The sequence below is a fragment of the Saccopteryx leptura genome, chromosome 3 (assembly GCF_036850995.1).
Source record: "Saccopteryx leptura isolate mSacLep1 chromosome 3, mSacLep1_pri_phased_curated, whole genome shotgun sequence".
NCBI classification, from domain to species: Eukaryota; Metazoa; Chordata; class Mammalia; order Chiroptera; family Emballonuridae; genus Saccopteryx; species Saccopteryx leptura.
In genome coordinates this window covers 213,089,831-213,112,378 of record NC_089505.1, presented here as the reverse complement: position 1 = coordinate 213,112,378, position 22,548 = coordinate 213,089,831, and the positions used below count along the sequence as shown (strand labels likewise).

The 22,548-nt window shown below is 48.3% G+C and overlaps 3 protein-coding genes across 7 annotated transcripts; 1 reads left to right on the top strand and 2 right to left on the bottom strand.

Moving 5' to 3' along the window:
* Positions 1-230: 230 nt before the first annotated feature.
* On the bottom strand, positions 231-2,598 carry SCNM1 (sodium channel modifier 1). Its single transcript, XM_066377453.1, has 7 exons — positions 2,412-2,598; positions 2,093-2,163; positions 1,765-1,853; positions 1,569-1,666; positions 1,371-1,459; positions 521-709; positions 231-392 (listed from the first exon to the last, which is right to left on the bottom strand). The coding sequence occupies exons 1-7, from the start codon at positions 2,460-2,462 to the stop codon at positions 293-295; spliced, it is 687 nt and encodes a 228-aa protein (XP_066233550.1). The 5' UTR covers positions 2,463-2,598; the 3' UTR covers positions 231-292.
* A 458-nt stretch (positions 2,599-3,056) lies between these two features.
* LYSMD1 (LysM domain containing 1) lies at positions 3,057-15,826 on the top strand. Its single transcript, XM_066377454.1, has 3 exons — positions 3,057-3,528; positions 13,931-14,295; positions 14,678-15,826. Exons 1-3 carry the CDS (start codon positions 3,349-3,351, stop codon positions 14,814-14,816), a joined length of 684 nt encoding a protein of 227 aa, XP_066233551.1. The 5' UTR covers positions 3,057-3,348; the 3' UTR covers positions 14,817-15,826.
* TNFAIP8L2 (TNF alpha induced protein 8 like 2) lies at positions 15,825-21,638 on the bottom strand. 5 transcript variants are annotated; one of them, XM_066377457.1, is made up of 3 exons: positions 21,384-21,638; positions 20,557-20,781; positions 15,825-16,919 (listed from the first exon to the last, which is right to left on the bottom strand). In XM_066377457.1, the coding sequence occupies exon 3, from the start codon at positions 16,887-16,889 to the stop codon at positions 16,335-16,337; it is 555 nt and encodes a 184-aa protein (XP_066233554.1). In that variant the 5' UTR covers positions 16,890-16,919; positions 20,557-20,781; positions 21,384-21,638; the 3' UTR covers positions 15,825-16,334. The 5 variants fall into 5 exon arrangements, with proteins under 5 accessions (XP_066233554.1, XP_066233557.1, XP_066233555.1 ...); XM_066377460.1 differs by having other exon boundaries at positions 15,825-16,894; XM_066377458.1 differs by having other exon boundaries at positions 20,557-20,756.
* Positions 21,639-22,548: the final 910 nt, after the last annotated feature.

Genomic DNA, 22,548 nt, shown 5'->3' with positions numbered 1-22,548 from the left:
CTTTAAGTAGAGGTAGGGAAGAAGGCAGACAACATGAAGGGCACAGACCTCCTTCTGACAGACTTATTAATAGGGCACCAGGCTGCATGCAGCTGACGCTTGGCATGAGTTTGGTAGAAGGTGGGGGAGGGGTTAGAAGTATTGGGAGCTGTGTACATTGCTGGGAAGAACTGGCCAGCTGAGAAAGAATACATCTGAAATCCTGAAGTGGGGCAAGGAACCAGACTTGATGAAAGCTAGACTCCCAGTGCCTGCTGTAGTTTATTTGTGAAATAAATGGAGGAACAGGGTGTCAGTCCAAGGGGATATCAGGAGGTTCCTCTTCGTCAGAGTCAAACTCAACATTCTCATCTTTTACCCACCGACCTCGTCCATCTGGAATCCATCCAGAGCTGGAAACATCAGAGAAAACTAGTCAGGAAAGGAGGCTTATTGAGAAGTCAGTGGGACACAAAAAAAACAAGACAGTTTGAAAAGAAGAGGGTCATAGAAAAAGGGAAAAGTGATTCTGCATACTCACCTTCGAAGGGTGAGGTAATGACCTAGGGCCCGTCTTCTTGTAGGGCTCACAGGTGCAGGGGGTGAGACAGCTGCTGACTCCTTAGCCTGTAGGCTAGCCCCAGGCTCAGTATTCATCTTCCCACCTTGGAGTTCAACCTCTGGGGGTGGCAAAGAGGAAGGCAAGCCAGGGGGACAAGGGGCTTCTGGTCTGGGTAGAAAAGAATCAAAATCTGTCAAAAAAGCAGTAAAGGAAAAGGCCAATTCTCTTGTGACTCCCAACCCCTTAAAGCAGTGTTTCCTAAACTGTGTTCCTCAAGATATTAAAGTATCCTGCACAGAAAGGCTTTTGGAATCAAATGAATTTAGAAAAGGCTGAGTTAAAATTTTTTGAGTTTTGCCTGACCCGTGGTGGTTCAGTAGATAAAGAATTGACCTGGAATGCTGAGGTTGCCGGTTTGAAACCCTGGGCTTTCCTGGTCAAGACACATATGGGAGTTGATGCTTCCTGCTCCTCCCTACTTCTCTGTCACTCTCTCTCTCTGTCTCTCCTTTCTGAAATGAATAAATAAAATAAAACAAAAAATAATTGTGTACTTATTAAAAAATTTTTTTGAGTTTTTATCTTAAGACTTTGTAGACCTCTTAAAATATACTAATATTACTATTCTTCAAAAGTATCTTACTTTGTAATCCTATAAAATGTCATTTCCCATACTTCTTTTTAATTACAAAGTCCTCTTTTTCCTGAAATACCAGTTAACATCTCTAGAACACTAGTATCCCTGAGAATACAATTTAGAAAACAATCACTTAAGAACCATCTATCTCTTTTTGTCCCTCCTTACACCTGACTTTTCCATCCCACAGACCTGTACTTCCGGCGACAGCAACTATTAAACTGAGGAGCTCTGTGCAGAGCATTCTGGGTGATAAGTCGAGTCTGGGTTAACAGAGGAGCCTGATATGGAGATAGAAGACAGAGTCAGAGCTTCTTGCTAAAAACCAAAGACCCTCAAGCTTAAGGTATGCAGCACGGTCCTGCCTGGAACACTTCCATCTCTGATTACCTCCGCTTTGGTCTCTTCCCTCTCTAATTCATTCTGCTGTCTTGGATTCTGCTCCATTCCCTTTCCTGGCTGCTTCTTGCCATAAAAAAGCTGCAGGCCTGAGTAGAAAGGGAATAGAATGAAAATCAGAGCACCATGAGTAGTTTGCATTACATTTTAAAAGTTTAATCTCTATCCCATCTTCCTGCAAACTTACTGGACAGATGTTTCTTGCCTGCACGGTGGGCAGTCAGCATGGTCAGGGTGTCCAGTACAGGTCGGTGGGGACAGATGGCACAAGCAAAGCTGAAGAGAAGATAAATAGTTCCTGGGGAGTGGGGTCTTTGCCGTAGGTCCCACCCTGTCCTAGTAGTAGTCTTTCCCAAAGCCCAATTCCCAACTATCTCAATCTCCACCACTCACATCCCTGTCCCTCACTCCCGACCAAAAGATCCTACTAGATACTCCCGCTCTCCTCCTTAATAACAAGTTTATTGAGCCCCTAATCGCAGCACTCTCAGGCTTGGTACACTCTTCGCCCTCACCGTCCATCCCGCAGCATCAGCGCTTCATCTTCTGGTATATAACTGGCCAGCAGGTCCCCGACTCTTCGTTTCTGCAGAGGGCAGGGGAGGAAGTCCGGAGAGATCAGCGGAACAAGAGGAAGGGGTGGAAGGGAGATCTCAAAGGACTAAGAACGCTAGGAACAACAGAGATCGTAGAGCGAAGAACGGGTCACAACACAACACTAGCTGCCTGACTCCCTCCCGCCCCCCATCTGTTGACAGAGCAACAAAACAACTCCTTCACCGCCTTCAGAAGGCGGCGGAAACAGCTCTCTATACGTTCCCCTTTCGCGCTTACTTTGAGTACATTAAGTTGACTCCAATCGTCCCCCTCTCTCTTGAAGGACATTGCGAGTCCCAGAAATAATCAATTCTATTGCAGCGGCTTCACTACGCCTTTCAGGCCACCGTAGGCAGAGTGGAGCGTCTCCTTTCCTTCAATTCTTGTTCCGGCTGGCGTCCTTACTTCCGGGGACGCGGTTCCCTGCATGCACTGCGCGATTGCGATAGGCTGCCTCCAGCCCATGGGGGGCGGGGACTGCATTTCCTATGGTCCCCTGCGACCCCGCAGACGCGGCGCCTTTTGGGAGATGAAGTCTTTTTTTCAAAGAGTTTGCCGCTCGGCTGGATCCAGGCCCTTGCATCTTGTATTCAAGGCATTTGGAGGGATAGATGCGGAGTCGAATTTGAGGGCGTGACTCATATGATGCAGAGTGGGCCTTTGAGGATCTTGAGTGCAAAGTATACTTCATACACGCAATCATCACGCGCCTCGTCGGCAGCGACAGCCCACCTGGGTGGGCCTGATTTGTTCCCAACCCTAGTGGATCAACCCCTGAACGGGGCGGAGCCAAGATGTAGGGGGGCCAGAAGGCGGAGCTGCCAGGCCTAGTGACAAACTGAGCCGAATGTTGAGGAAAGTGTCTGGAGTTCAAAGGTCAGAGGTCAATGTCGCGCGTTGTAGACGGTCGAAAGTCGGAGGGGTACTAAGGAGAGACTCAGGTCCCTACCTGAGTCTCTGAATACTCAAGAGTACAGATTTGTGGGAAAGGAGCTTGAAGGGAGGAGAAGCGAGGGTGGAGGGGACTGCGTAGTGCCGGGGAGACGGGGAGACTTGGGAGAGAAGACAGAAAGGAATTCCCTGGTTATTCGTTCCCAGTTTCCAGGACTGTCACTATCAGTCACTTATTCAGGCGTCCCGCAGTTAAGGCCCCAGTTGCCTGCAGGGTGAGGAGATGGCTTCTCCTTCTAGACAGGCCCCCCTCGGGGGGTCAGGACTGCTTCAAGGGAGCCGGGCTCGTTCTTATGGAAGCCTGGTGCAGTCTGCCTGCTCTCCAGTGAGGGAAAGACGCCTGGAGCATCAGTTGGCGCCTGGAGACACCCTGGCTGGACTAGCACTCAAATACGGGGTGACGGTGAGTCTTCCAGGATTGGGATGTGGACAACCAGTTAGAAGAGATTTATTCCTCAGAAAAAATTAGTGGCCTTTTTAGGCCATTTCCTCTGAAATTTTCCTACCTGTGTTGTGTTGCTAATCCATCTTTATCTATTTGTTTGCTTTCCCATTTGCCTGTCTGGTTGGAAGAAATCCTGGCCCACTATCTCAGTGGAGAGGAGCAGCTCCCTTTTATTAAGCTAGTCACTATGTCAGGGACTGTACATACATACATCCATTTGATCCTCACATCCCTGTGAGCATACAATCGTCCCCCTTTTACAGATGAAGAAACTGAGAATTAGATTTGTTCACCAATTTGACCAAGGTCAAATAATTAATGAGTATTGGAGTGGAAATTCAAACAAGTCTGACTCTAAAGCCTGTACTCGTAGCCACAGAGAAACTTTTTAATTGAGAGTGATTAAAAATTTACAGAAAATCATGGAGAGCCAAGGTATTCTCTACACCAAGCATTTCAGGCCATTTATAGGGTATAGGTGGTAGTTGTAAAAATCTATTACACTAAACTTGATGAGATGTTTTCCCCCCATATCCTGCTGAATTTAGCCAACATTTTTATGCTTGGTAGTTTTAAAGCACTCTGGTAGCTCTCTTGGGAGATAGAAACATAAACAAAATGTATAGTTCTTGCCCTCATAATTTACAGTCTAGTGAGAAATGAACAGGAACATGAATAATTATTGTAGGTGACAGGATGTGGTGAATTTGTAGAGGTATTAACATAGGATGGGAAGTCAGAAAAGATTAATTTTATTTGGAAGGGAGTAGGGGTGGACATCAGTGAAGATCGCAAGGGAGCCAGACAATCAGACAGACTCCCGCATGCGCCCGACCGGGATCCACCCGGCACGCCCACCAGGGGCTATGCTCTGCCCATCCGGGGCGTTGCTCTGCCGCGAGCGACCAGAGCCACTCTAGCGCCTGGGGTAGAGGCCAAGGAGCCATCCCCAGCGCCCGGGCCATCTTTGCTCCAATAGACCTTGGCTGCGGGAGGGGAAGAGAGAGACAGAGAAGAAGGAGGGAGGGGTGGAGAAGCAAATGGGCGCTTCTCCTGTGTGCCCTGGCCGGGAATCGAACCCGGGTCCCCCACACGCCAGGCCGACGCTCTACCGCTGAGCCAACTGGCCAGGGCCTCTTTCTTCTTTTTTTTTTTTTACAGAGATAGTCAGAGAGAGGGATAGACAGGGACAGACAGGAACGGAGAGATGGGAAACATCAATCATTAGTTTTTCGTTGCGCATTGCGACACCTTAGTTGTTCATTGATTGCTTTCTCTTTTCGTTCTTTTTTTTTTTTTTTTTTGTATTTTTCTGAAGCTGGAAACAAGGAGAGACAGACAGACTCCCGCATGCGCCCCACCGGGATCCACCCGGCACGCCCACCAGGGGCTATGCTCTGCCCCTCCAGGGCGTCGCTCTGCCGCAACCAGAGCCACTCTAGCGCCTGGGGCAGAGGCCAAGGAGGCATCCCCAGCGCCCGGGCCATCTTTGCTCCAATGGAGCCTTGGCTGCGGGAGGGGAAGAGAGAGACAGAGAGGAAGGAGGGGGGGGGGGTGGAGAAGCAAATGGGCGCTTCTCCTATGTGCCCTGGCCGGGAATCGAACCCGGGTCCCCCGCACGCCAGGCCGACGCTCTACCGCTGAGCCAACTGGCCAGGGCCTGATTGCTTTCTCATATGTGCCTTGACCGCGGGCCTTCAGCAGACGGAGTAACCCCTTGCTTGAGCCAGCGACCTTGGGTCCAAGCTGATAAGCTTTTGCTCAAACCAGATGAGCCTGCGCTCAAGCTGGCGAGCTCGGGATCTCAAACCTGCGTCCTTAGCATCCCAGTCCAACACTCTGTCCACTGCGCCACCGCCTGGTCAGGCGTTCCATACTTTTCTGCACAGACATATACATATTTAATCCAGTTGTTTACATCTTTTATACCTTTTTTTTTTTTTTTTTTTTACAGAGACAGAGAGAGAGTCAGAGTGAGGGAAAGACAGGGACAGACAGACAGGAACAGAGAGATGAGAAGCATCAATCATTAGTTTTTCGTTGCGCATTGCAACACCTTAGTTGTTCATTGATTGCTTTCTCATACGTGCCTTGACCACGGGCCTTCAGCAGACCGAGTAACCCCTTGCTTGAGCCAGCGACCTTGGGTCCAAGCTGGTAAATTTTTGTTCAAACCAGATGAGCCCACGCTCAAGCTGGTGACCTCGGGGTCTCGAACCTGGGTCTTCCGCATCCCAGTCCGACGCTCTATCCACTGCGCCACCGCCTGGTCAGGCCTTTTTTTTTTTTTTTTTAAGTGAGAGGAGGGGGAAATCGACAGACTCTTGCATTCTCCCAGACCAGGATGCACTCAGCAGCTTCTGGGGCTGGTGCTCCAATCCTCAGTGCCTGAGGCCAATGCTCAAAGCAATCAAGCCACTGGCTATGAGATAGAAAGAGAGAGAGAAGGAGAAGAGGGAGAGAAAGAGAAGCAGATGCTCACTTTGCATGTGTGCCCTGACCAGGGATCAAAACTAGGATGTCCACATGCCAGGCTGATGCTCTATCCACTGAGGAACCAGCCAGGGCCACCACCTTTTACATCTTTGTTTTTTGAATAGCCCATACGGTACTCTTCTTAAGGGACAGAACACTTTTCTTTCAATTTTATATCTCTAGAGTCTGGCACAATCCCCAGTATATAAAAGCTTAATAGATTTGTGTGTGTGTGTGTGACAGAGATAGAGTGGAACAGATAGGGACAGACAGGAAAGGAGAGAGATGAGAAGCATCAGTTTTTCATTGTAGCACCTTAGTTCTTTGATTGCTTTCTTATATGGGCTACAGCAGACCGAGTGACTCCATGCTCAAGCCAGCAACTCTGGGCTCAAGCTGGTGAGCCTTGCTCAAACTGGCAACCTCAAGGTCTCGAACTTAGGTCTTTCGCGTCCCAGTCCAAAGCTCTATCCACTGCGCCATTGCCTGGTCAGGCAATAGATTTTTTTAAAAAAATGAAAGTACTGTATAACTAAGATTTTCACATATGGAGACTGGGAGTTCAGGAAAGTGAACATTTCAAGTATATGGTATGGTCTAAACAAAGGAAGTTCATATGAAAGTACTGAGCAGCCCTGGCTGGATAGCTCAGTTGGTTAGCGTGTCGTTCTGATGCACAGAGGTTGCCAGTTCGATCACCGATCAGGACATATACAGGAATAGATTGATATTCCTCTCTCTCTCTCTCTCCCCCTCTGTCTCCCTTTCCCTCCCTTTCCCTCCCTCCCTTCCTCTCTCACTAAAATCTATAAATAAAAAAATTTTTAAAGGGAAAAAAAAAGCCCAGCAAAGATTCAGAAGCTGTGCAGAGAGGGGGACTATGCTACAAGTGAATCAACAATTATTTACTCATTGAGGTTTTCTTATAGCCCTGTACCTTTTTGAATACAGAAAAGCCTTTTAGTCTAGTGAAGAAAAGGTCTAGGTTTTGGCTTCATTCTGCTGCTTACTACTAAAGTGAGTGACCACATAAGCTACTTCTCCTGTCTGTGGCCTCAGTTTTCCCACCATTTGTAAAATGAGGAAGATATATTAAATAATGATAATGAACAAAGTTGTTACCCATGTATCATGTAAAGAACACTTAGTATGTGCCAAGCTCTAAATGTTATCTCCTATGATCTTCATAAGATTTTATGAGGTAGCTAGGTATACTTCTCATTTAAAGAAAAGGAAACTGAAACTTAAGGAGATAACTACACAACTAGTCTAATTATACTGCTCACAAAAATTAGGGGATATCTCAAAATGAATATGAAGCTATAAAAAAGAAGCATTTGATTTTTTATTAAACAAGAACATCAGAAAAGCAAACAAGTCGAAGAAAGTTGTTTGATTATGCAAATGAGATGCAAAACCAACTTTTATTTCATTGGTGAAAATGCACTATACAAAAGGCTGAAAGTACTGGAGTATCTGCAAGTTCCCTGATCCCCTAATTTTTGTGAGCAGTGTAGTAGAGCTAGGATTTAGACCAGGTCATCTCATTCTAAAATCCTCACTTTGTACTGCTGTTTATCTAACTAGAATCCACTGGCCTTTCTAGCTCATAAGAACTGGCTTGATGGCTTAGAATTCATTTGGGCTTTGGACTTGGTTATATCTTTTTTTTTTTTTTTAATTCAGTGAGAGTAAGGGAGGCAGAGACAGACTCCTGCATGCTCTTTGACTGGGATCCACTGGGCAAGCCTACTGGGGGACAATGCTCTGCCCATCTGGGGTGTTGCTCCGCAGCTCAACAACTGAGCTCTTCTTAGTGCCTGAGGCGGAGGCCATGGAGCCATCCCCAAAGCCCAGAGCCAACTTGCTCCAGTTGAGCCATGGCTACAGGAAAGGAAGAGAGAGAGAGAGATAAGCAAGACAGGGAGGGGTGGAGAAGCAGATGGACACCTTTCCTGTGTGCCCTGAGTAGGAATTGAACCTGGAACATCCACATGCTGGGCCAATGCTCCACCACTGCGTCAAACAGCCAGGGCCTGGTTACATCCTTTTTAAGAGTGGAATGAGCCTGACCTGTGGTGGCGCAGTGGGATAAAGCATCGACCTGGAACACTGAGGTTGCTGGTTCGAAACCTTGGGCTTGCCTGGTCAAGGCACATATGGGAGTTGATGCTTCCTGCTCATCCCCCTTCTCTCTCTCTTTCACTCCTCTCTCTCTAAAAATCAATAAATAAAATATAAAAAAAAAACCACATCAGGAATAAAAAAGAGTGGAATGATGTCCTCTTATATGGTACTCCCAGGAAATAACAAAAGCCTCAGAAAATGTATAGGTTAATTCATAACATCTTGTAACTGGAAGGGACCTAGGATATTACCTAGGCAAAATAAAATTAATAGCATCAATGCACTGGCAAAGTAAAAATACAAAACTGCAAACCAATTTTAACTTTTTTTATTGTTCAGATTAACCTGGTCATATTTTTTAACATAGCAGAGCATAAGATTTTAGTAGTCAGCTGTATTATAATAGTCTTGCCCCAGGATGGAAAGAACTTTGATATTTGACAGATTAATAAGAAATGTGATTTCCCAAATTGATGCCAATATGGGATAAATTTTTAGTAAAACTGGCTTCCTGGCCTCTGATAATAAAATACTGATATACTATGTCTGTGGTTTCTATATTTTATTACCTAGTTTGTTTATTCATAAAGCATTCATGAACCTCTGCTGTGTGCCAAGTTTGTGTGGTGCTGTGGAGTGACTTAGGAATACAGAGACAGCAAGTCACCATCCCTGACTTTAAAGGATTCACAGATGACCAAAAACAACAAAAAAAGAAACCCTACAAAACTAAAGGACTCACAGAGTTTGAGAAAATATGCAAATAACTGAATAACAAATAATAGGATAGGTATTATTACAATATTTACAATATGGGAGCCCTTTTAGAGTGAAAGTTGATTAAAAATTTTTCAAGCAAAGAAGGGGATAGTTTAGAACAGGGGTCCCCAAACTTTTTACACAGGGGGCCAGTTCACTGTCCCTCAGACCGTTGGAGGGCCAGACTATAAAAAAAGCTATAAAAAAATCCCTATGCACACTGCACATATCTTATTTTAAAGTAAAAAAACAAAACGGTAACAAATACAATATTTAAAATAAAGAACAAGTAAATTTAAATCAACAAACTGACCAGTATTTCAATGGGAACTATGGGCCTGCTTTTGGCTAATGAGATGGTCAATATGCTCCTCTCACTGACCACCAATGAAAGAGGTGCCCCTTCCGGAAGTGCAGTGGGGGCCGGATGAATGGCCTCAGGGGGCCGCATGCGGCCCGCGGGCCGTAGTTTGGGGACCCCTGGTTTAGAAGCAGTTCAGTCTGATAAAGAAACAAAAGTGTGAAAGATCATGAAATGTTCATAGAAAAAAGATCAGTTCAGAATGATAAAATGTATAGATGGCAGAAGAAGAGAGATGAGGCTAGACATTATGGGGGATTGATTGAGGATGCCCTTAAATGCTAATTTGGATTTTATCTGAGCCATTGAGGAGCCATAGGGTGTTTATAAGTAGGCTAATGAGTTGATCAGATGATTTTTTTTTCTTAGACAGAGAGAGAGTCAGAGAGAGGGACAGATAGGGACAGACAGAAAGGGAGAGAGATGAAAAGCATCAATTCTGTTGCAGCACCTTAGTTGTTCACTGATCGCTTTCTCAGATGTGCCTTGACCAGGGTGCTACAGCAGACCGAGTAACCCCTTGCTCAAGCCAGTGGCCTTGGGCCCAAGCTGGTGAGCTATGATCAAACCAGATGAACCTGTGCTTCAGCTCGCAACCTTGGGATCTCGAACCTGGATCCTCCCTGTCCCAGTCCAATGCTCTATCCACTATGCCAACCGCCTGGTCAGGCGATCAGATGAATTTTTAAAATTTTTTATTATTTTTTATTTTTCTTAAGTGAGAAGCGGAGAGGGAGAGAGACAGACTCCCACATATGCCCGACCGGGATCCACCCGGGATGCCCACTAGGGGTGATGTTCTGCTCATCTGGGGCATTGCTCCGTTGCAACCAGAGCCATTCTAGTGCCTGAGGCAGAGGCCATGGAGCCATCCTCAGTGCCCAGCCCAACTTTGCTCCAATGGAGCCTTGGCTGAGGGAGGGAAAGAGAAAGAGAGAGAGGAGAGAGAGGGGGAAGTTGTGGAGGAGCAGATGAATACTTCTCCTGTGTGCCCTGGCCGAGAATCGAACCTGAGACTTCCACATGCTGAGCCAACACTCTACTGCTGAGCTAGCAGGCCAGGGCAATCAGATGAATATTTTAAGAAAGATACATGGCCCTAGCCGGTTGGCTCAGCGGTAGAGCGTCGGCCTAGCGTGCGGAGGACCCGGGTTCGATTCCCGGCCAGGGCACACAGGAGAAGCGTCCATTTGCTTCTCCACCCCTCCGCCGCGCTTTCCTCTCTGTCTCTCTCTTCCCCTCCCGCAGCCAAGGCTCCATTGGAGCAAAGATGGCCCGGGCGCTGGGGATGGCTCTGTGGCCTCTGCCCCAGGCGCTAGAGTGGCTCTGGTCGCAACATGGCGACGCCCAGGATGGGCAGAGCATCGCCCCATGGTGGGCGTGCCGGGTGGATCCCGGTCGGGCGCATGCGGGAGTCTGTCTGATTGTCTCTCCCTGTTTCCAGCTTCAGAAAAATGAAAAAAAAAAAAAAAAAAAAAAAAAAAAAGAAAGATACATGTTGCCTGACCAGGCAGTGGATAGAGCATCAACCTAGGATGCTAAGGACCCAGGTTAGAAACCCGAAGGTCACTGGCTTGAGTCCAAGGTTGCTGACTTGAGCTAGGGGTCACTGGCTCAGCTGGAGTCCCCTCTTCCCCAGGGCAAGGCACATATAAGAAAGCAATCAATGAACAACTAAGGGGCCACAACTATGAATTGATGTTTCTTATCTTTCTCCCCTCCTGTCTCTTCCCCCACCTTGCAAAAAAAAAGAAAAAAAAAGATAAATGTCAGCAGAGTGATGGATAATTGGAGAGAGGAAAGCTAGTTAAACTTGCAATATTGCCTGACCAGGCGGTGGCGCAGGGATAGAGCATCGGACTGGGATGCGGAAGACCCAGGTCCGAGACCCCGAGGTTGCCAGCTTGAGTGAGGGCTCATCTGGTTTGAGCAAAAGCTCACCAGCTTGAGCCCAAGGTCGCTGGCTCAAGCAAGGGGTTACTCCATCTGCTGAAGGCCCGCGGTCAAGGCATGTATGAGAAGGCAATCAATGAACAATTAAGGTGTTGCAATGCGCAACGAAAAACTAATGATTGATGCTTCTCATCTCTCCGTTCCTGTCTGTCTGTCCCTGACTATCCCTCTCTGTGACTCTCTCTCTCTGTCTCTGTAAAAAACAAAAACAAAAACCAAGATCGGCCTGACCAGGCGGTGGCGCAGTGGATAGAGCGTCGGACTGGGATGCGGAGGATCCAGGTTCGAGACCCTGAGGTCGCCAGCTAGAGTGCGGGCTCATCTGGCTTGAGCAAAAAGCTCACCAGCTTGGACCCAAAGTCGCTGGCTCCAGCAAGGGGGTTATTCAGGCTGCTGTAGCCCCATGGTCAAGGCACATATGAGAAAGCAATCAATGAACAACTAAGGTATCGCAATGAAAAACTAATGATTGATGCTTCTCATCTCTCTCCATTCCTATCCCTATTTATCCCTCTCTCTGACTCTCTCTCTGTGTCTGTAAAAAAACAAAAAAACAAAAAAAACCAAAAACCCCGAGATTGCCAACTGGAGCGCAGGCTCATCTGGCTTGAGAAAAAAAAAAAAAAAAAAAAAAAGCTCACCAGCTTGGACCCAAGGACGCTGGCTCCAGCAAGGGGTCACTCAGTCTGCTGTAGCCCCACGGTCAAGGCACATATGAGAAAGCAATCAATGAACAACTAAGGTGTCGCAATGAAAAACTGATGATTGATGCTTCTCATCTCTTCGTTCCTGTCTGTCCCTGTCTATCCCTCTCTCTGACTCTCTCTGTCTCTGTAAAATAAATAAATAAATAAATAATTAAAAAAAAAAAAAACTTGCAATATGCAGATGAGAAATATTAAGAGTTGTTCTACAGTGTTAGCAATAAAGACAAATCCAGATATAAGAGAGACTTATGCCACACTTATGGGTAGTGAAAAAAAAGTATGATTTAAGGATGATGTTGATATTTCTACCCTGGGTGGCAGGTAGATAAATGGTTATACCAATCACCATGTTCAGTGATGAATAAATAGGTGCTAAATAAATATTTGGTCAATGAAAAATTATTATTATTGTCATATGGAAAGTATTCCCAGAAGTAAAAAGGTCCTAGCTCTGTCATTATCTTGCTAGATACTCTTAGGCAAGTAATTTAACCTCTCTGAGCCTCACTTTCTTCATCTTTAATGGAGGTTCTCAAAATGAGGCCCTGGCCCTGGCCGGTTGGGTCAGTGGTAGAGCGTCCGCCTGGCGTGCAGGAGTCCCGGGTTTGATTCCTGGCCAAGGCACACAGGAGAAGCGCCCATCTGCTTCTCCACCCCTCCCCCTCTCCTTCTTCTTTGTCTCTTTCTTCCCCTCCTGCAGCCAGGGTTCCATTGGAGCAAAGTTGACCCGGGCGCTGAGGATGGCTCCATGGCCTCTGCCTCAGGTGCTAGAATGGCTCTGATTGCAACAGAGCGATGCCCCAGATGGGCAGAGCATTGCCCCCTGGTGGGCGTGCTGGGTAGATCCCGGTCGGACGCATGTGGGAGTCTGTTTGACTACCTCCGTTTCCAACCTCAGAAAAATACAAAAAAAAAAAAAAAAAAATGAGGTCCTGAAACTTCAGGGATCCACACAGTCAAAACTATTTTCTTTTTTTCTTTTTTCTTTTTTTTTTTCTTTTGTATTTTTCTGAAGCTGGAAATGGGGAGAGACAGTCAGACAGACTCCCGCATACGCCCGACCGGGATCCACCCGGCACGCCCACCAGGGGTGACGCTCTGCCCACCAGGGGGCGATGCTCTGCCTCTCCGGGGCGTCGCTCTGTCGAGACCAGAGCCACTCTAGCGCCTGGGGCAGAGGCCAAGGAGCCATCCCCAGCGCCCGGGCCATCCTTGCTCCAATGGAGCCTTGGCTGCGGGAGGGGAAGAGAGAGACAGAGAGGAAGGAGGGGGTGGGGGTGGAGAAGCAAATGGGCGCTTCCCCTATGTGCCCTGGCCGGGAATCGAACCCGGGTCCCCCGCACGCCAGGCCGACACTCTACCGCTGAGCCAACCAGCCAGGGCCTATTTTCATAGTATTAATGAGATTTTTTTGTGTGTGTGTATGTGTGACAGAGACAGAAGGACAGATAGGTACAGACAGGAAGGGAGAGAGATGAGAAACATCAGTTCTTCTTTGCGGCACCTTAGTTGTTCATTGATTGCTTTCTTTTCTTTTTCTTTCTTTTTTTTTATTTACTTATTTCACTTCGTATAATGTTATCAAGATCCCACCATTTTGTTGTAAGTGATCCGATGTCATTTCTTATGGATGAATAGTATACCATGGTGTATATATGTGCCACATCTTCTTTATCTAGTCTTCTATGATTGCTTTCTCATATGTGCCTTGACCAGGGGGCTGCAGCAGACTGAGTGACCCCTTGCTGAAGCCAGCGACCTTGGGCTCAAGCTGATGAGACTTGCTCAAACCAGATGAGTCCGCACTCAAGCTGGCGACCTCGGGGTCTTGAACCTGGGTCTTCCACATCCCAGTCCGACGCTCTATCCACTGTGACACCACGTGGTCAGGCTCTGTGAATAAAGGCACTAGATTCTATACTAATATAAAATTTATCATTTTTACTGTCATTAACTATGGTGACTTTTTTTTTTTAAGATGGAACAAATTAAGCGTGCAAACCGCCTTTATACTAATGACTCTATCTTCCTGAAGAAAACCCTGTACATCCCCGTCCTGACAGAGCCCAGAGACCTGTTCAATGGTTTGGATTCTGAGGAAGAGAAAGATAGAGAGGAAGAGATTCTGCTGAGTAAAGATGAAGTTTGGCCACACTCAGCTGAGAGGAAGAAACAAGAGACAGATTTAGGACGTGCCATTGGTGAAGTCCTTCCCACACCTGGCTGGGAACACCCTGGCCCTATCAACGACCTCTCTGCCTCTGATTTCCTCAGGAAGCTTGATTCTCAGATCAGCCAGTCAAAGAAGGCTGCTGCCCAGAAGCTGAAAAAAGGGGAAAGTGGGTGAGTCTTAATGGCCTTTTTAAAGCCCCTTCACAGACCTTTCCATTCTTCCAGCTTTACCTTACCAGATACCCAAGTAAGTAAGCAGTGTCAGCAGAGGGAAGGTGAGAATGCTCTCCTCCAGGGGCCCTGAGGCAATGAGCAGAGCAGTGGCTGCTGGGGTGGGTAGAGGCAGTGGGAAATGGTTCTGTGTTAAATAATAGACAGTTCTTATTGATCTGACAATCCAAGAAGGATTTATCCAGAGGGGATTGAGACTCCATATTAGACCAGCCAGATCATATATTAGGAAAGGAGGACAACTTCCTATGTGCCTCTTCACTTGGCCTGTTTTCAGCTTCTGCCCTTCACCTGTCACTGCCTCCCCTTTCCTCATTTGCAGGGTACCTGGAGAGGAGTCAGGTCTTCACTGGAGCTCCCCTCAGACGCAGCAGCGAGCAGTCCTAGGTCCTGTGCCACTGACGCAGACCTCCCGAACCCAGACACTTCGGGACCAGGAGGATGAAATCTTCAAACTTTGATGATGTCCCCAGAACCGACTGAGAGAAGCAAGATGGTGAAGGAGCAACGTGAGGGGGAGAGGAGCCGGAGGTGAGGCTGAAGAACATGGCTTCCCAGCCCACCTTCCTCACTGCTGCCTAGCTCGTCCATCAAGAGTTCCTCGGCCTGGGCCAGTTTTATTGGCAAAAGTAGGGGGTGGGAAATAGACCCCTTCTCAGTTCTTGGGCTGAATCTAGAGTTGTCCTTTAGATTCAAAAGGCTCTTTGCTATTCTTTTCACCATTCCTTGGCCTTAGAGCAGGGAGGCAGAGACTCCCCAGCCCTCAACTTCCTCCTAATCTCCAACTATGTTACCTAATTTATTTGGTGCTATGTTGAAGTAATATTTATTTGCTGTATTTTATTCTTTCCCACTCTTAGCTGAAAAATGAGATTTTTATAGCCCTGGTGTGAAGGAAATCCAGGAACAGTGAGCTAGTGACTGCTGGCTGCCCACCTTCTCCACCTTCTTAGCCAAGCATGTTATTGAGGACGGAGCAGTCAGTGATCTAACCCACTGCAGAAATGGTGGGCTGTGCCAGGCCTTTTCCTCAATTTCAGAGTAAACAATTTGGACTTAGTCTTGACCCACCAGTTCACTATAACTTTTTCACAACTCTTGGTCTGAGAAAAAAAAAACAGTGATGTAGATACCAGGGCACCCCGTTCGGGATGGAAGAAGAATTGCCTTGGCATTTGAAGAGGACAGCTTCAGGGGTCCTTTCGTTGTGGGGAGCTTTTTATTGTACCCCCTCTACACCAGAGCCTGTTGATCTATGCCTTGCTCCTCACTGTGTATTTATTTGCAGTTTGTAACACTGATCTGCGGTACAGTTTTTTTAGTTTCTTAAACAAAAGTAGGCAAGGGAACCCCAATGATACTGAGTCTCCTGTATGGAAACAGTGAGTCGTGAGATAAGTGGTGTTTGTGTACCCCCGTGATGTTAGAAGATATAAGAAGCTGGAGAGATTAAACACTTGAGTCCTGTGCATATTTTAGTAGTTTTATTTCCCCTATGAGACTCTCCCCTGCCATAGCCCCTTCTTCCTGCTCTCTGGAACAGAGCCTCTGGTATCTGTTCTGGCTCTGCCTAGAGCTGGAGTTCTAGGATTCTCAAAGGGCTCCCTCCCCCCCTCTGTCGTTAGTGTCCCCAGAGTGGTTAAATGGACTATGCCCTCTTCCACTGGTTTATAGGGAAGGGGGCTTCCCTGTTTCAAACATCCCTTATGGAGGAAATAAGAGATCCAAGTTTCACTTCATCTTTTCAGGCAGCTTTGTTTCCGTCTCTGAGGCTGGAGTGGGAGGGAGGCCTCAACCCTCAGCATTGCTTCTTCTCCGCCAGCAGTTTGGGGGTGGGGTGGTCTCATAGTCACAAGCACTCTTGGGGAAGACTGAAGACTGAAAGTGTTAGTGCAGATGAGCAGAATTAGAAAGCCCACTGTCTGTTGTTTTCTCAGCCAGCCATTTTGTCGAGGCAGAGCTTGCTGGGTGCTGGGCTCTCAGAGCTTTCCCTCATCCAGCAGCTTCCTGAGCCCATCACAGATCTTGCCAAGGTGCTGGGTGAAGTCTGGCCCATAGAGGGCCGTGAGCAGGCCCGGGTCGGAGAAGTGATCAAACACGCGGCGAACGCGGCCGTGGGACTTGGGGGTGAGGTGGTGCTGCACCAGCTCCAGCAGCATATCCCGGCACTCGGCCAGCAGGCTGGCCAGCACGGCAGCCTCAAATGTGAAGTCCACCTCCCCAAAGCTGAGTGCAGTCATGGCTCCGTGCCGCAGCTTCTGGCGAAAGCGGGAGGCCAGATCCAGCTCACTGGGGCTAAAGCAGCCACTGCGGTGCAGCACAGCCACCTTGACGGCCACCTTGATGAGGTCCTTGATAACCCGCTGGGCCTGGGGCCGGCTTTGCGTGTACTCTTTGGACACACGGTAGAGCTCATCTAGCACCTCGCTGCTTGTCTCGTCGATGAAGAGATGAGCCACGGACCGACCCGCCATTTTACTCAGTAGCTTCTTCTCTGCTTGCAGTGCCAGATTCTTTGAGCTGAAGGACTCCATGGTTCCTGGAGACGGGGTGGGGGTTGGGGGCTGTGATCAGTGATAGAAGAAAGGTCACAGGATTCCTTAGAAAGAGAAAAATGGCTTTTCCCCTTCTGTCTCTTCTTTAGTTTCTCTTACCATCTTTTTCCCCCTGGGCCCTTCAGTCCCCTGTGCCTTGTTCAGATTTTTTTGTCTTTAGTACTGTAACAAATCTTGACCTCTAAAACAGCCCAGTATAATAGTAATAGCTCTGGCTGGAGGAATGAGGGCACAGAGGATGCTAGCCCACCACAAATTAAGTTTTAAGGGGAAGTAGGCTGTTTCTGCCACAATGGAAAAGATAAGGCTTACCTGGCAAGTAATTCTCCCAGCTACCATTTTTGGACACTGAGCATGTATCACATATATCTGTGAGATGTGGATTTTACTACCCTTGTTTTATAGCTGAGCAAGCTGAGGCTTACATCAAATCATTTACCTGGCCCTGCTGGTTGGCTCAGCAGTAGAGTGTCGGCCCGGCTTGTAGAAGTCCCTGGTTTGATTCTGGTCAGGACACACAGGAGAAGCGCCCACCTGCTTCTCCACCCCTCCCCTTCCCCCCGCCCCTTTCTTTTCCTCTTCTGCAGCCATGACTAAAATGGTTTGAGCCAGTTGACCCTGGGCACTGGGGATGGTTCTATGGCCTCCCCTCAGGCACTAAAATGGATCACTTACTGAGCAACAGAGTAGTAACTGCAGATGGGCATAGCACTGCCCTGTAGTGAACATGCAGGGTGGATCCCAGTCGGGTACCTGTGGGAGTCTGTCTCTGCCTCCCTGCCTCTCACTTAATAATAATAATAATAATTTACCTAGCCCTGGCTGGTTAGCTGGGTGGGTTGACAGTGTGTGTTGTCCTGAAACAACAAGGTTGGGGTTTGATCCCCAGTCAGGGCACACATGGGAAACAACCAAGGAATACACAGCTGAGTGGAACAGCAAGTGCTTCCCTCCTGCCTCCCCTCTCTCTCCCTTCCTCTCTCTGTCTTCTAAAAAAGCAATAAAAGTGGCCCTGGCCAGTTGGCTCAGTGGTAGAGCATCGGCCTGGCATGCAGGAGTCCTGGGTTCGATTCCCGGCCAGGGCACACAGGAGAAACGCCCATCTGCTTCTCCACCCTTCCCCCTCTCCTTCCTCTCTGTCTCTCTCTTCCCCTCCCACAGCCAGGGCTCCATTGGAGCAAAGTTGGCCTGGGCGCTGAGGATGGCTCTATGGCCTCTGCCTCAGGTGCTAGAATGGCTCTGGTTGCAACAGAGCGATGCGCCAGATGGGCAGAGCATCGCCCCCTGGTGGGCATGCCGGGTGGATCCCGGTCGGGCACATGCGGGAGTCTGTCTGACTGCCTCCCTGTTTCCAACTTCAGAAAAATACAAAAAAAAAAAAAAAAAAGCAATAAGAGCCTGATGAGGTGGTGGCGCAGTGGATAGAGTGTTGGACTGGAATGCGGAAGGACCCAGGTTCAAGATCCCAAGGTCGCCAGCTTCTTGAGCGCCGGCTCATCTGGTTTGAGCAAGACTCACCACCTTGGAACCAAGGTCACTGGCTTGAGCAAGGGGTTATTCGGTCTGCTGAAGGCCCACGGTCAAGGTACATATGAGAAAGCAATCAATGAACAACTAAAGTGTCTCAACGAAAAACTGATTGATGCTTCTCATCTCTCATCATTCCTGTCTGTCTGTCCCTGTCTATCCCTCTCTCTGTCTCTGTAAAAAAAATAGGCCCTGGCCGGTTGGCACAGTGGTAGAGCATCAGCCTGGCGTGTGGGAGTCCCAAGTTCGATTCCCGGCCAGGGCACACAGGAGAAGCGCCCATCTGCTTCTCCACCCCTCTCCCTCTCCTTCTCTCTGTCTCTCTCTTCCCCTCCTGCAGCTGAGGCTCCATTGGAACAAAAGTTTACCCGGGCGCTGAGGATGGCTCTGTGGCCTCTGCCTCAGGCCCTAGAATGGCTCTGATTGCGGCAGAGCAATGCCCCAGATGGGCAGAGCATTGCCCCCTGGTGGGCATGCCAGGTGGATCCCGGTCAGGCGCATGCGGGAGTCTGTCTGCCTCCCCGTTTCCAACTTAAGAAAAATACTAAATAAATAAATAAATTTTAAAAAAAGCAATAAAAATTAAACCCTGGTCAGATGGCTCAATTGGTTGGAGCATCGTCCTGGAGCATGGAGGTTGCTGATTTGATTCCCTGGTCAGCCAACGTACAGGAGCAGCTCCACGTTCCTGTCTCTCTCTCTACCTGCCTCTCCCTCAAAAAAGAAAAATCATTTACCCAAGGTCAGATATAACTTTTTCTAACTCCAAAAGCCTATGTCAGCTAGTATGATGTATTGTCTTTAAATATGTGAGAAATATGGAGGTGCTAGGAGTCTTGATAAAAATAATAACATAGGCCCTGGTCGGTTGGCTCAGTGGTAGAGCGTCGGCCTGGCGTGCAGAGGTCCCAGGTTCGATTCCCGGCCAGGGCACACAGGAGAAGCACCCATCTGCTTCTCCACCCCTCCCCCTCTCCTTCCTCTCTGTCTCTCTCTTCCCCTCCCGCAGCCAAGGCTCCATTGGAGCAAAGATGGCCTGGGCGCTGGGGATGGCTCCTTGGCCTCTGCCCCAGGTGCTAGAGTGGCTCTGGTCGCGACAGAGCGACACCCCCTGGTGGGCGTGCCGGGTGGATCCCGGTCGGGCGCATGCGGGAGTCTGTCTGACTGTCTCTCCCTGTTTCCAGCTTCAGAAAAATACAAATAATAATAATAATAATAATATTTATTAAGAACCTACTATTGCCTGACCAGGCAGTGGTGCAGTGGAGTCGGACTGGGATGCGGAGGACCCAGCTTTGAAACCCCGAGGTTGCCAGCTTTAGCGCAGGCTCATCTGGTTTGAGCAAGGCTCACCAGCTTGGACCCAAGGTCACTGGCTTGAGCAAGGGGCCACTCTATCTGCTGTAGCCCCCCGGTCAAGCCACATATGAGAAATCAATGAACAACTAAGGTGCCACAACAAGGAACTGATGTTTCTCATCTCTCTCCCTTCCTGTCTGTCCCTCTTTCTGTCTATCTCTGTCACACGCACACAAAAAAGAACCTACTATTTGCCAAGTGCTTTGTGTAAATTATCTCAGTCTTCCCAACCCTTTGTAAGGTAGGTATACCCATTTGTTTGTTTTTTGTTGTTTTTCTACAGAGAGAGAGTCAGAGAGATAGACAGGGACAGAGAGACAGGAACAGAGAGAGATGAGAAGCATCAATCAGTTTTTGTTGTGACACCTTAGTTGTTCATTGATTGCTTTCTCATATGTGCCTTGACCGTGGGCCTTCAGCAAACCAAGTGACCCCTTGCTCGAGCCAGCGACCTTGGATCCAAGCTGGTGAGCTTTGCTCAAACCAGATGAGCCCGTGCTCAAGCTGGCGACCTCGGGGTCTCGAACCTGGGTCGTCCGCATCCCAGTCCGATGCTCTATCCACTGCGCCACTGCCTGGTCAGGCAATAGGTATCCCCATTTTACAATGAGAAAATGAAGCTAAGTGAAATTAAACAATTTGGCCAAAGTCACTAGCAAATGATAAAAATGGGCTTCCAACCAAATAATCCAAAGAGACTTCCTTGCCTAGAATGCTGTCAGTGCTGTTGAAGCACACTAAGAAACCATGGGATGCATACCTCAGTGAGGCAAGCAGAACCAGAGGTCTACAGCCTTCTGCTGGGGCTCCTGCTGGGGCTCCTGGTGGCCCATCAGCTGCCTGTGTCCAGGGTTCTCTCCCTGTGGTCTTTGCCTATGGTTCTTCTGGTTGTTTTGCTTCTTACTTCCCCTCCCCTGCTCTGCAGGATGTGGCTGTGACCGCAGTGAGGAGCAGCATTGCCTCTCCCCCAAACCAAAATGGGAGTCTAAAGAGTAAGGCAAGATGGGTACCCGGGGGGTTTCCTCCCCAGCTGAATCAGTCCAATGGGAATGGGAACCTCGCTTTGTTCCTGGCTTTGTCTGGGGCTTTTTGAACCATGCAGCACAGCTGTGAGAGGAGATTGCTCCATTTGGACCTTCCTTCCTCCTTGCCTTCCTGTTAACCAGCTCTCAGTTGCCCCCATTGCCATCTCAGTTGGTCGACTGTCCTCTCCCTCCCTGTTTCAGCCTCCCTTTTTCTCTTGGGTGGGTCCTGTCCTATGAGCCTCTGGCCACGTTGTCCCTCTGGCCCTTACATTTACCTCCATATTTCCTAAGACTTCCCTGCATCTCCCAGTACTCTGTCACATACCCACCTCTACCTCCATACTTCAGCCCTGCCCCCAACCCATCCCAAACCATGTCTGTCTTTCTGAGGCTGCCTTGCCCCAGGAACAACTGAACTGGACCTTTCCACTTGGGTCTCCACTATGGTCCCAAGAATGCTATCAGATTAGAGTGACAATTTGGAAAGATAAGTCTGAGAGCCAGGACTCTTCTGCCACCATCACCCCTAAAGCCTACCCTTCTGTCATTGCCAGTCCCTCACCTGCTGCGCACTGGGTGCCAGTCTTGCCTTGGATGTTCCGGAAGAGCTGACAGAATGGAGAAGCTCTTAAGTCGGAGGCCTTTTGGCCTGGCCCCGCCCCTCAAGCCCCGCCTACCTACTTCGCTCAACCTCCCATTCTTCATACCATTACCAAGAACTATTATGGTCCAAGAACGTCCTGGAAATATGACACAGGTCAAAAGAAGTAACACTCTAGGAAAAAGCCTTAATTCTTTGAGGTAAAGAGGAGGGATTACATATACCCTGTTCTCAGTGTTTCTGCTTGTTTTTTGTTGCCCAATTCCTTGAAATTGGGGGGTTTTTTTGTTTTTGTTTTTTTGAGACAGAGAGAGAGTCAGAGAGGTACAGATAGGGACAGATAGACAGGAACGGAGAGAGATGAGAAGCATCAATCATCAGTTTTTTGTTGCGACACCTTAGTTGTTCATTGATTGCTTTCTCATATGTGCCTTGACCATGGGGCTACAGCAGACCAAGTAACCCCTTGCTTGAGCCAGCAACCTTGGGTCCAAGCTGGTGAGCCCCACTCAAATCAGATGAGCCTGCGCTCAAGCTGGCAACCACGGGGTCTCGAACCTGGGTCCTTTGCATCCCAGTCTGACGCTATATCCACTGCGCCACCGCCTGGTCAGGCTGAAATCGTGTTCTTATATTTGTGTTACTAGAAAGGCTATCAAGTACAAATTGCTGGGGTGAAGTCGTTGGGGAAAGTTCTGAAGATTGAACTGAACTTAAGCTGGAGATGCCAGAGGCCAACAGACCTGAATGTGTCCCTGAAGTCTTCAGGGAAAGGTGATGCAGACTAGGGCAATGTTATTGTTAGGGTTAAATCAGCCCCTGTAAAACTCCCATTCCCCTCACCCAAATATTTTGTAAAGATAGAGTTAATTTGCTTGCTGTTCTCTCTCCTAACAGTTGTTTGGCCTTCACTTTGAAATGTAGCAAAAGCTTACCTTCACAAAAATGTCGAAAAAAGTTTGCATGGGGAAGGAAGCTGACCATTAGGGGAGCTTTAAATCACAATAGCTGTTTGTGAAAGCAGGCTCACAGACTGAGGCCCCCAGCTGTTTCTGGGAGACTGATCTTTAGGCTGTCTTCAAGATTTACCAAGGACACCAAGTCTGTGCTACATCAAAGAACTTGT